At 45.6% G+C, this 13,239-nt stretch overlaps 1 protein-coding gene across 1 annotated transcript in view; it reads left to right on the plus strand.

Moving 5' to 3' along the window:
* The first annotated feature begins 434 nt into the window (after positions 1-434).
* Positions 435-13,239, plus strand: part of VOPP1 (VOPP1 WW domain binding protein) — a 61,941-nt gene continuing 49,136 nt past the window's right edge. Inside the window, exon 1 of the mRNA XM_068202433.1 lies at positions 435-913. Coding sequence (XP_068058534.1) covers positions 863-913 — 51 coding nt within the window. The 5' untranslated portion in view covers positions 435-862. The remainder of the gene's footprint in view (positions 914-13,239) is intronic.

The following is a 13,239-nucleotide window of genomic DNA, read 5'->3' on the forward strand; positions in this document are numbered from 1 at the left end:
TAAATCGACTCTCCTTCAGTTTCAAATCATTGCCCATTGGTCTATCACTAGAGGTAAAAAAAATCTGTCCTTATCTTTCTTATAACCCCCCTTTAGGTACTAGAAAGCTGCTTTAAAGAGTCCCCAGAACCTTCTCTTCTCCGGGCTGAAGAGCTCCAACTCTTTTAGTGTTCGTAGGAGAGATTATCCAGGCCTCGGGGCATCTTTGTTGCCTCCTCTGGATTCACTCCAGAAGATCGCTCTTCCGGGGAAGGGGTATCGTGGTCACGGGCAACCCGTGGCTCCAAGAAGGAACGAACTGTCCCCTCGGGCCAGGGCCAGGGGCAGGTGCGGGGGCGGTGGCAGGGGCAGGGGCAGATGCGGGGGCAAAGGCGGGATCACTTATCCTCCGCCACCGCCCCCTCCCGGCCGGGCAGCGGCGCGGGGCGGGGCCGGGGCAGGCCGCTCCTCTGCCCGCCCTCGGCGGCGGCGGCGGCGTCCGGCGTCTTTGTGCCGCCTGCCCCAGCACGCGGTGGTCTCCGCCTTGCCTCGTCCCGACCCCGCTTCGCTCGGCTCCGGCCGCCGACGCTGCCGCTGAGGGGATCAGCGGGTCAGCCCGCCCTCGCCCTGCTGCGGGGCTTCCCCGCCTCCCTCCCCGCCCCACCGCCGCTCTTCCCCGCCTCGTCTCTCTGCCCCCGGTGCGGGTTACTCGCGGCCGCCTCCCCCGGCTGCCTGTGAGCCCGCCGTGCGCGCTGCCGCCCGGAGCTCCCCCGCCGTCGGGGATGGCGCGGCTGGCAGCGCCCGTGCACGCCTGAGGCGGAGGGGCGAGCCCGCCGCCGCCGCGGGAGGAGGAGGAAAAGGAGGAGGAGGAGGAGGAGGAGAGATGAAGCGCTTCCACCCTGGGGTCGCGCTGCTGCTCTCGCTGCTGTGGGAGGTGAGGTGGGCCGTGGGGGGAGCGCTGCCCTGCCCAGCGGCGGCTGCGGCAGCCCGGGATTCATGCCGCGGGGGTCCGCCATCGGTCGCGACCTGGCACTGCGCGGCTGGCGGAGGGTTGCTGCGGCTCGCACCCAGCCGGGGGGCGTGCGCGGGAGGTGATTTATTTTGGGGTTAATGTCTTTGCCAGAACGGGCTTGGCTCTACAGGCAGTGCCCGGTCAGGAGTGCGGGGGAGCTGCGGGGCCGGGCTGGGCGAGACCCGGCGCGGCTGCGGGTGCTGCGGTCACGGGCGTTCGCTGCGGCCGGGCTCGTCGGGTGTCCGGGCTCTTACTGCTGGAGCAGAGGAAAATTATCCGCGGTGTGATGGAGCAGAGCAACACGGGACCTATACGCCGGGGCACAAGCTGCTGGAAGCTGCCCATTCCCAGCAGACTGGCAGACTGTCCAGGGGACGCAAAGCCTGTGCCAGTCAGTAAGGCTTAGACGGAAGGCACATCCCTTATTTTCATTATTCTCTTATTTTCATTTCGTGGACAGAGTGTCCATGGCGAGGTAGGTAGAGGTGCAGCGGCATCAGCTCACGAGGAGCCGCGGCGGCACCGTGCAGCGTGGTTAAACTTCTGGGAAAACCTGGATAGCGCAGCTTTCGTACTTACAACAACCAAACAAACAGTGAATTAGGAGCTTTCATTAATTGGAGGAGGGATTTGTGCCACGCAGTTCTAGACGCATGGAATAGTTTGGATTGGAAGACACCTTAAAGATCGTCTAGTTTAAACCTCCCTCCCGTGGGCTGGGATGACACTGGATCGAGGGGGTTGGGAAAGCAGCTCTTTTTTTTTTCTTTCAGCGGGTGGATGGGCAGATCTTTTCTGGGGGCGAGCTGTCTCTTGGTCTGTGGTTTAACCTTGGGGTTGGGGACGGGCAGGGGGGCAGCAGTAGCCCCCCTGAGACAGACCCGTGCGGGCACGCTGCCATGTGCAGCTCCCGGTGGCAGGTTTGGCAGCGTGCTGGAGTCGCCGGGACACGTGCGGTGGCAGCGTGCCGGGGTGACATGGGAAACACCCGTAGGCTCGTCTTAGGCACATCTCTGCGTTCATGAAGCCCAGAGGCAATGTAGCTGAAAGTGTCCGAGAGGTGAAAGAGCTGTGTTGCCTCTGTGATAGAGCAGTTTAGACAGGAACTGAATTATTTTTTTTTAAAAACGGCATGCCACCAAACCCATATATGGAAACCAGAGTGCTGGCTGTGTAGTTACTGCTTTTGTTAATGGATATAATTCATGAAAATTATGTTTACTACATGTTTGTGCCACCTACGTAGATGAATGGTTTCTGGTGTGTTGCCCACTGTGCCATCCAGCATCATCCCGTTAAAACACCCAAATCAAAATCATTGCTTATTGTAAATAAGCGTAACTATTTACAGGTTAAGTGATTTGCATCTCTTTTCCCTGGCTGTAAACCTGGCCTTAATTCTGGCCCTCAATTGCTCTTGACTCCACAGCAGCTCTTCAGAAAGCAGGAGTAGCAAAATGTCGATTAAATGAAACAAACACTACCATTTCCTCGAGGGATTGTGTTCATCTGAGACAGTGAAAGGTTTCACCCCTCCAGGATCTCTTTGATTAGATGTCTCTGTTCTCTTAACGTGTATTCTGCAGAAAAAGATCATTCGTGCCTGAAAAAAGTAATTTGCATAAATCCTCATTGGATCTAGCCAGTGTTGCTGTTATTTAAGCTTTTGTACTGGTTTTAATTGTGGAGGTTTTTTTCCTCTTTTTTCTTTTAATCTAGAATGTTTGTTTTGCCATCTGTTTTTGTGGATTTCTTTTTCTTTCTTGGAAGTTCTTAGGTTTCCTGTTAAAGTGAAATGCAGTGTAGATAAGGCTGTATTCTACATGCCCAGAAACACAGTGCTGGGGGTTTAAATAACTTAATCGTAGACATCTGGTTGCTTTGAAGGTTTTTGGTGCATGAAACTTTTGATGTCTTCTGCACAAAGTTCTTTGCTGGATATTATCTGAAATAACATTGTTGCAATTGTTTTAAATCTGTTTGCAGCTCCAACATGATCTTAGTAGTTATTGAACAGAGTGTGAGCTGAGAAATACAGCTTTCATTCATCATTTTGCAAAAGGCTCTATTACCCAGGTACTGCGAAGAGGAACCCATTTAGTCTGTCAGAGCACTATGCAATAGTTTACTGATTCCAACTAGGTTTTCCCTGGGTAGATTACCCAAAATACTTGTTGTAAAATGTTTGTGTATTGTAAAACCACTACTTCTGGTTATATTGATGAAAGGAATTAACTTCTTCACAATTAAGTATACATCAAGTTCATGGTGGGTGTGAGTTTGGATGTGGGGAGTGTGTGTGTTTGTGGCTTTCAGGCTGAAGCCTAGTCAGTAGCTGGCTGTGGCAGTCTCCCACGAAGAAGTGAGGGTTTGCTGTTCCTGATGTAAAGGCAGAAGACGTAGAAGAGGGGCTTGAGGGGCAGGAGCTTCCATGTACTGGTGGGTGGTTTTGTGAAGGCGACTAAAGGCATCACCATCGAAGCAGAGTTTACATATAAGATATTGCTGGCTCTTGGTGCTAAAATGCCTCTCCTTGTTCTAGACAAGCTAGAGATGCACTAATGACAGAAACACCCAGAGCACTGTGATGGTGGGAGAGGGGGATTAATTCTGAGTTTTCTTGTGTGACGAGGGTTTTTTCACTGCAACCACAAAGACCATGGTGGAAGAAAGATCTCCAACCCCAGGACCCAGAAAGCTCTGCTCTGAGAAGACTTTATTAGGGGAGAAAAGCTAAAGATGTCATGTGTTTTGCTCATGACTTAATTGCAGTTGAACAGTTTAACAAGTAAGGTAAAATGAGGTGGACAATTTGACAGGTAATTTTGGTTCTTGCAGGAAGAAGTGAAGACTGTTGAATCTTTATCTGTCTTTTTCAAATTAATTTGACTACTTGGAGATAGCAGTGTGTTATTAACTGCAGTTGTTTGAAATGCCCTTTTTCACCAGGAGCCTGGATGACTGGTATACCCACAGTACTGACATATATGATTTCTTCACTCACAAATAACCAGTAGTCTTGCTTGCTAGCTTGGCTCATGGTTCTGTCAACAGAACTGTATTTTGTCTCACTTGGCTCTCAGTTTTATGGAAAGATTTGAGAAGGTCCTTGAAGTGCTGACTGTTTGGGGAATATATATCAAGATTTTCTGCTTCTCTTTAATCAGTGATCCCAAGGGCTTTGCTTGTCTGAGCTTAAATGTGACTTTAATGAATAGTGATGTCTTTGGAATGGGGAAAAATAAAACTAAACAGGCAGTCCCCCCACCCCCTGATGAAGCAAGCTTATTTTCAGCCTGAATGAGGGGACCAGTGTCTCTGTGGGGCTTCTCAGACTGAGTGCTTGCTTTCTCTCTCACAAGCTGTAGAAGTGCTGGATGGAGGAGAGCTCAGCTCAAGGATGGGGAAGCTGAACAGAGCTGTTGCAGGCCGATAGAGGACCCTATCTGTGCTGCAGTGGTAATAATGGTGTTTTATTGTTGCTGCTGCAGAGAAGCTTGCTGGGTAGCCTCAACTTTCAAAACTGTCAAATAATTTTAGATGCCTAAACCTCTGATTGGCTCCTATGTTGTATCCAGGAGAATCTAGTGATCAGTAGAGTCCTGTTGTTAATTTGTCAGATGAAAGATACTATGCAAGAGTCAAGTGCCTTTTTAAAAAAGAACAAGAAAATGGACATGTCATAGTAATGGCAAAATGTGTTGTCTTGAAAGAAAATTCAAATACTCCCGACAGTCTGTCATGTAAGATTTGTTTAAGTAAAAGCAAAGTTGGCTGGTACTCCTCAGTTGGTTAACTGCTGTGTTGAGCTTTTTAGTATTATTTTTGTAAGTGGGCTTCAACAGGAGAGATTTTATCAAATCAGAGAAACCAAAAATTTCTCTCCTTCCTGAAGAGGCTTGTTTGTAGCTTTTCTTTGTTTGTGTTTTGGGTTTTTTTTTTAATCTTTGTAGGAACAAGAATGTTGAGATGAGAAAACCCACCAGTCTTGAAGAAAAAACCTACACATTTTAATCATGGTAGGCACAGGTGGAGTTCAAGAATTTGTGAGGATTATGGGGACTGCTACATCCTCCCCTCCCCCCCTGTTTCTAGTATTTTTTTCTATGCATTAGTGGTCAGGTTTTCCTTTCTATAAAGTGCTGTAACAGTGTATATACCCTTGAATGTACAAATGTGCATGCACACCAGTGTTGTTGTCTCTGTGATGTCCCTCTCTGTGGAATACGGATACTGCACTGTTGATGTTTTAACTCTTGGCCTTTCCATGGGGGTTGGGGGGAATAAGGAGAAAAATCTATCCCAAACATTCTGTTACAGAGCTGTAAGTGTAGATGTGGCCACTAACCCTCTCCTGCTTTTTAGTTTTGGTTACATAACAAATTTAGCTGCTTAAACAGTTTCTGGTGGGTTTTTTTCCTTTACCCTTCTGCAGCTGGTTGCAAAGCAGCTATTGCATTGCTGAGTGAAGGCAGGAAAGAGCTTTTTTATGATTTACAGTTTGGAGATCCAACTGGTGCTGGCAAGCCTTCCCTGCCTCTTGACAGCAGAGAGATGGGCTGTGATTTCCAGGCGGGAGGACTGAGCTCACACACTTTTCTCACTTCGATCCTGCTGAGGAGGAGACAGATTCGTGTTGATTGTGGGTAGGGAATGGGTGGCCAGCTGCCATTTGCATCCTCTAAGAGGAGGTGCAAATGGGGTTTTTTGGGCTTGGTTGGTGTAGGGTTTTTTTGTTTAAATTAGAAAAAGCAACTGTAAATTCTGTTTGTATTTTCTTATGGCAGTCAGAAATATTTAGCACTTTCCGTTATGCTTTCTTCATGAAAGGGAAGTTGTCTGACTCTCTTTCCTCTTGCTACTTTCCACTCAGCTAATGCAGGTGGCTGAAAGGTTAAACGCAGCCAAAGCAAGCCCTTAGACTTCAGGTGCTCTTTTAAAATGGATTTAGCTAAAATCAATAGAAAAAAAGGCCTCAATTGAAACTCTTTGGTTTAATACAAATTCATTTTGGTTTTCTCCCCTAAGAAGAGGCTTAGAAAAACTGCAGTGAGTATGCCCATATAGAGGCTTGCTCTGGTCATCAGTGTAGACTGAATTTACAGGCAGAAACAGATTAATGCTTATGCTACAGAATTTAAAATAAAAAAAAAATTTAAAATATATCTTGCTGGAGCAAGGTGGCTACCAATTTACTTCAAATTTGTTGCAATATAAAAAGTAAAATCTGTATGAAAAACCATTACATAAAGCTAGCATATTTTAATTTTTTGGTCTGGTTTTTGACAACACTGTGTTGCTTTGTATCCTCAGCAATACAGATGAGTTTGTTGTGCTGAAAGTTTTGTTGAAATCCTGTTAGAGTTTGTTATGACAAATATAAACTCTCTTTGGGCTAGCAAGAGGCAAAGCCTTTCTAAAAGCTTTTTTTTTTGTTTGTTTGCTTGAATAGTATTTTTTGGGAAATTAATCTTAGGTCTGTCTGAAGTCTGGGGACACAGCCTGGGATCTTGAGCATTAAATAGTTTAAAGACAAGGGGAAGCTAAGGTCTTAAATAATGGATATTATCACTTTGCTGATACCAGAACAGTAAGATATGAGATGAAATGTCATGCCTGGTATTTCAGGAGGGCATGAGAGGAGAATCTGGGTTTGTTGAATGCTTTTTTTTCTTTTTCTCCCTTTTGAGAACAATGTATCTTGACAGGTTTCTCACATATTAAATGGAAGAGTTATCACTGCTGAGTTAAAAATGTCTTTCTTCAGAAGTGTGTCTTCAACTTCAAGCTAAATAGGTGTTTGCTACACCTGTGTTTTAAATAGCTCAACTAAAAATCTCTTCCTTCTTTCTCAATGACTCAGCTTTCAGTCTGGTAAATTTTTTAAAGGAAAGGAACTAGTAAGAGGTGGTTTCTTATCTGTATCTCATGCAATGAAGATGTGGGTTGTTGCTGGCAGGGGTGGTCTCTAATCCCTGGTTTTGCCAGCGCCTGTAGCTCTAGTGACCCTGGGAACACTAAAGGATCATATCAACCCACTGATGCCATGAGAGACTAAGCCACAAAAAAGGGTCTGGGGAAAAAAAGTGAGAGGGAATAGTTTCCCATTGGTTCAGCAAAGGTTTGTGCTGTGGTATAGCATCATGAAACTTGCTGCAAGGGAGGAGAGAGAATGTATGGCTTGGAGCAGGACTGCTCGTTTTGGTAGCATACTTCTTGTTTCAATACATTAGGTATCTCCTAATGGGAATTATAAAATCCTTTTGGTTGGAAAAGACCTTTAAGGTCATTGAGTCCAATGGTAAACTTAACACAGCCACAGGTAAACTGTGTCCCTAGATGATGCTGCATTTGTACTGGAGTGGAAGGCAATCATGGAAACCTATTCTGTGCTCTACTAGAAGGGGAAACTAGCAGAGTGTGATTTTTATTTTTTTTCCTTTGCCTGAAAGATGCCATTAGATACTATTCTGGAAAAATGAGTCTTACCATTTTTCCAAATCACCTGCCAAGTGTCTCTCAGAGCAGAAGTGCTCAACCAGGCCTCCCCAACCTTTCCCATCTGTGGGGCAGGAGAGGGTCATGGATAGAGACCGTACTTCTGGGAAAGGTCCAGCATCAGTTGCAACATACTGATGTTGTCCCTTTGGGAGGGACTGTTGTCCTCAAGTCCAGCCAAGGGTAACTACAAACACAGCACTCCTCTGCTGCACCCTTCACTCGACCTCTCTCGTTTGAAGGTCTAAAGAAAACCCCCAAACCTTGGACTTTCATTGAAAGTGACTGTGAAGTGATCTGGGCTTTAGTTTCAAAGTTCAGAAGCAGTGGAAAGTGGCCATTTGTGAAGGGTGATGAAGCAGGGTGATGGGAGTGTACCTAGACTCCAGTCTTGGCTGCACAAGAGCCCTCTGTAAGCAGCTCACTGTTTCCATAGGAAAGATGCTATGCCAGCTGGATTGGTCTCCCACCTCTGACACTGATAGGCATCAGGCAACTAAAGAGCTAGCAATAGTTTTGAGAATGGATCTTTCCTTCCAAGGTCTTGTGCCGCTGGAATAAGATGTGAGGACTGTGGACTCCAGGAATGTATCCAATACCTCTAAAGATTTGTCCTTCTAAGGTAATTACATTTTATGTTTTCTTATGCCTTTCTAGTTACATGCATTCCAGTCTGTTTGGGTCTTCCCTGGGAGTATGAAGAATTGGAAAATCCTGAAATGAGATTAGTATGAGAGGAATGTGAGCATGTGGGAAGGTGGCAGGGATCTCACTGACAGCAGACTGAAGACGATGGGTAGCATGTATTATACTTGATGTGAGAGGAGCATTTTGTTGTGCATGTTCATCTTTTTGGGCCTCAGTCAGTGGCACTAACACCCAAGGGAGCATGATGCTTTTGTAGACCTACTCTGCTTAGCTTGGTCTTGCCACCACTATAGTTACAGTGACAGGCTTGTGCTGCTATGGGGTTAAGAGCAGGTAGTGTGCCTGTGATCCAGAGAGTTTGGTTGTCAATAAATTAGGAGCTCTGTCAGGGAACATATACTAGCAAAGAAAAATAAAATCAATGACTGATTTGTAGCAAAGATGAGCTTATTTTGAGTTGCTGCAAACTTGGGGTTTTTTGGCTGGCACAGTTGTGTCTTGCTGCATGCATGTCTGATGGCTGTAGGTAGACCAACAAAATTCTTCTGTGTGTCCTGTTTGGAGTCTGTTTTTCTCCTTTCTGGACAGGACATGCTCCTTGTCTAACCAGAAAAGGCCAGGTGTTTATACGTTGCTGGTTTTGGCACAGTCCCTTTAGTATCAACACAGGAGTTTGATGTCCAACTGTGCAGCACTGTTTAGACATGGTGATAAGACAACAGTGTAAGGGTCTGTACCTGGGGAATTGCTCAGTGTTTTGTTTCTCCCAATTTTATTAAATCACTAAAGTGGATAGAAAACCTGTTAACTTAGTGAATTCTTTTCTGCTTTCCTCATTATATCTGTAAATGTAAATTGTGTCTGTAAATGTGGCGTTTCTCAGTCTGGTTGGTGGGTGACTGTAAGTGCTTTAGCTTTTGATGCAAAAACAAGGCAATGATGAGTCAAGCAAGTGTTTTCTTTCATTTCTGCTCCTCGAGGGGGAAAAATACATTGCTCACTGCTACAGATAATTCTCTCAATACTGGTGTAACTGAGATCCAGGAATTCACTGCTGGCTCTCTTACAGTGCGAGTTCCCAGCTCAGAGCCTTATTTCCCTGCTGCAATTGGAGCCAGGGGTTTAACCTATTACAGGAAGGATAATGGGTATAAAAGTCCACCTTCAGTTGTTCAAGTGCCATTAAGTTTGGCAGAATCTCAGTCCAAAAGAGAGGACACATGATCTCTGAACACGATGCTTTCAAATGGTCAGATAATTGTCTAGCCTAAAAAAAAAAAAATGGGGGGAGGATGGGTGCGTAAGAAATTTTAAATCTACTTTTTCAAGGTCTGCTTTTCTTTTTCAGGCTGACATAAGATGCTCCTATCTTGGGTGCTGTCTTGCTATCCCAAACACTTATCAGTAATGATAACCATAATTTTCAATGTTTTGAGCAGCAGTGGTGTAGAGGATGCCTGCTGATCCTGAACTATCCAAGCAGCGCTGCCATAATGGGCTGCACCGTGTGCAGTGGGGTTTTGCACCAGGGACCCCAGTTCTGCTCTGATCTGCTTCTTGACTAAAGCAATTCACATCTTTTGGCTGTGATACAGAAATAATAATAGCATATGGGATTAGGTTTAAACTCTTCAGAACTGGGTCATCCTGTAGTTTGAGACAGCGTAAGATAACGTTAGGGTGCTTCATTTTTTTTTCTGTAGCTGAAATGATAGTGGTCTCTTCCTAAATTTGTGTGCATGCGTCCCTGCATAAAGCATGTTATAGAGCTGCACTAAGGCTGCATATGTTTGCCTGCATATTTCTTAGGATGACCTGTATTTCTAGGAAAGCTAGGGAGCAGAGGAGGCATAAGTGCCTAATAATAGCCAGATACTACAAGTTGCATAATGTTGAGGAAAACCTAATGCCAGCACCATGTAACCAGCTGAACTTTGTGCTGAACTTGCAGCATGGTGATAGAAAAGTGTTTCAGAATCTGCAAGTGATCTGTAGATCTTGGAGCTTCTGTTTTCTGAAATCCAGGTCTTAGATTTGTTTTTTCATGTGCTGTGGGTAATACTTCTGATGCTGACTCCTTAAAGCCCAGGGTGAATATTAGCAAGCTGGGTCTCAGTATACCCTGTATGTGGCAATTGTCTGGATGGGTATCTGCAGTGTTCCTAGAACGTATTGGATGGGATCCTGAAAATGTTGTAGGAGACACACTGGAATATGCCCAAAACCTGGCTGGCGAAACTTCCTGGCATGCGTATGCTGACCCACACTGCCAGCTCTGTGTGCCTATATGCCTGTCACAAGGCATCCTGTGGGAGCACATTTAGGTTTCAGCTTCACCTGGTTTTCCCTGTGGACAAAACCCATGGGCGCAGCTGTGGCACAAAGCCAGGGGGATTTGGATTAAGCTTGTTTTAATTCTGTAGTAATCTTGACTTCCTATTTTTATTAAAGCCCTAATCCTGGGCTCCCTCCAAAGGCCATTAAAAGTCAATGGGGACATCCCACTTGCTTCCAGTGAATGCTGGGACAGGCTGCCTGGAGAATGCTGGTTGTCTTTGGTTTTGCTGTCTCAACCAGCTTGAGGTGCAAGTGACCTTTGCTCTCTGCAGCTTCTGGAGCCCTGTGGGCAGGGATGGTGGTGTCTTCTCCGGGCTGAAGGCACACACACTGAAAAGTTTGGTTGCCTTGAAGCAGCTCTTGCTGTCACTCCTCTGTGCACCTGCACTATGCAGCACTATGTCCGCCCACGGAGCTGCCGGTGTAGCTCTCCTTGAGGAAGCAGCTACTTCAGCCAGCCACGGTCACTGTCCATGTTGCATAAGGAGAAAAGCGTTGTAGTGATTATATAAAAGAGATTATGTAACTGGGTAATTTGGTAATCGCCTCTCTGGCGAATGCTAAGAATAGCTTGTGAATATGCATTTATTTCTGTGATAGCCATCCACAGTGATGAAGCGCTGGAAAAAGTGGCTGCTGGGCAGTGGCACAGGGTGAAATACTTGTGCCTGCTCTGTGTGTGTTTGCAGAGATTTCGCAGCTCTGTTGCTCCTGTGCTGCTCTGGTGAGACACGTCAGCTGCTGTTCCCCTTGCCCCACATTGTGGTGTGACCTGTTCCACAGGTGCAGTGAAGGTATCCGACTGCTTTTGATAAGCCTGTGCCACCTGCCTGTGGCATCCATACAAGGCTGTGCAATGCATAGCAGAACAGATGATGGAGGAGGGAACGCATGTTGCTTCTCCATGAACTGGGGCCATTTTTGCTTTCTCTTACTTCCCAGAACTATCTGTTTTTCATGCTGAATTTGCCAGTACCCCTTCCCCCCACCCCACCCCAAGAAGTGTCTGGGAGGTGCTGGACAATTTCCAGGATCCTGGTGAGGAGCAAGAAGGCTGATTGCTTGCTTTGAGACAACTGAGAAGACCATGTGTGCTTCAACCCCACTCTTAATTGCACCTCTCTTCATGGGTTTATTCCTCTCTTGTAGAAAGGAAGGTGACTCATTAAAAAAAAAAAAAGCTGCTGAAGCCTTTGAGAGCTCTCTGATGCTAACTGAAGTCAAGGGAGAAACTGTGAAAGAGACGGGTGCTATTCCTTGTAGTCTCTTAGTCCTGAGAAGGCTGTGCAGGGGTGAGCTCAGGATAGTTTGGGAGAAGGCAGGAAGCTGGATAAAGGGTTGTGGCAGGGGAGGAAGTGAGCAAAAGAAACTGAGCACCAGTGGTTCATTTGGGAGCATCGGTCCTGGCTCTGAAAATGTTCCTGCAGTTTTCAGATCAGCTTCTGGAGTCTGGGTGGCTGCTGGCTTTTTTTTTTTTTTGCGGGTTTGGGATTAATTTAAATTTTTCTTTTGTGTGGTTTCAGTTTGCCTTCCCATTCACTGTCCTGAAGGTACAGTTTGCCACCTTTTCTCATTGCTACAGCTACATCTTTTCTGCCTTGAATTGCTTTTTCAACTCCTCATCTCTTGCTGCCTGAAGCTCAAGCTCTTTAACCTTATCTTCAAGCTGCCACATAATCCTCTCTCCACCTACGGCTCTGACCTGGTTTCCTCCTACTCCTCCCAGCCTTGCTCTGGACTGTTGTTCCACCCTCCTTGGCTTAGGATGGCTTTCTTCTTTCTTTTTGGCGTTAGTGATTTCATGATTTGCAATAGTTTCCAGTTACCTGGCTGCTGCATTCCTGTTCTCTTTTTAAAATGGTTTTTTTTTCTGTGCTTTCATTTCTTTTCTAGGCTTTCTTCAGTTCCATCTATGATTCAGCCCTGGCACAACCACTTCCCACATGGGTTTTGCCTCTCCTGTCATTTCTTTACTTTTCCCTACTTGCAGAAGGAAAGGCTGTACCATCTGCCCTTAAAAGTGCCTTATAAATCCATGTCCCACGTATTGCCGTTAGGTGTTGGATGCAGATTAAAAAGAAAAAAAAAAATCCTTTTCCCTTGAAAGATTTCCATCCTGTCCCTTTTGCCTGAATATCTGTTTCCTAGCATGTTTTTTTCTCATTTTTGTATGTTAGGCTAGAGATTTGAGAGTTCAGCTTGCAGCTTCACCCAAGAATTCCCTTTGCAGAATGGGTGATTCCTTGTTGCAGTTGGCTGCCTTGTGTACAGACCCCTTCTCCTTGGTATTTATGCCTTCTCCTTTTAGTAGGATATCAACCCTGGAATATGCTGCTGTCGTTGTCAGGGCAAAAGAGTGTTAGGGGAATGTTTTTAATAAACATATGGCTGTTGCTTAATGTAGATGGAAGGTAGGCAGAGGAGACAGCATGTGCAGCACCCTGTGAACTGTAGAGGCCAAGGGCAGGCATAAGCCATGGATAATATGAAATTATTTTGATGCCATGTAAATTCTCAGATGCTTAAGGGACTTAATTTTTCAGTCTCAAATTACACATGTGGAAAAAGATGTGACTAAAGTTGAGAGTTTTTATGCAAAAGCATGTAAGGGTGTGTTAGAGCTGTTACGGGAGCTTTTGTAATGTGAAAACTGTTTAATTTGCAACTGCACAGATACACTAATAATCCTATCTGGACTGATAAGCAAGTGTGAAGTAATGAAAAGAGAAGGAAGCCAAAATTCATGTACTATATTAACTTTTTAA

The sequence above is a fragment of the Anomalospiza imberbis genome, chromosome 1 (genome assembly GCF_031753505.1).
Source record: "Anomalospiza imberbis isolate Cuckoo-Finch-1a 21T00152 chromosome 1, ASM3175350v1, whole genome shotgun sequence".
NCBI lineage: Eukaryota > Metazoa > Chordata > Aves > Passeriformes > Viduidae > Anomalospiza > Anomalospiza imberbis.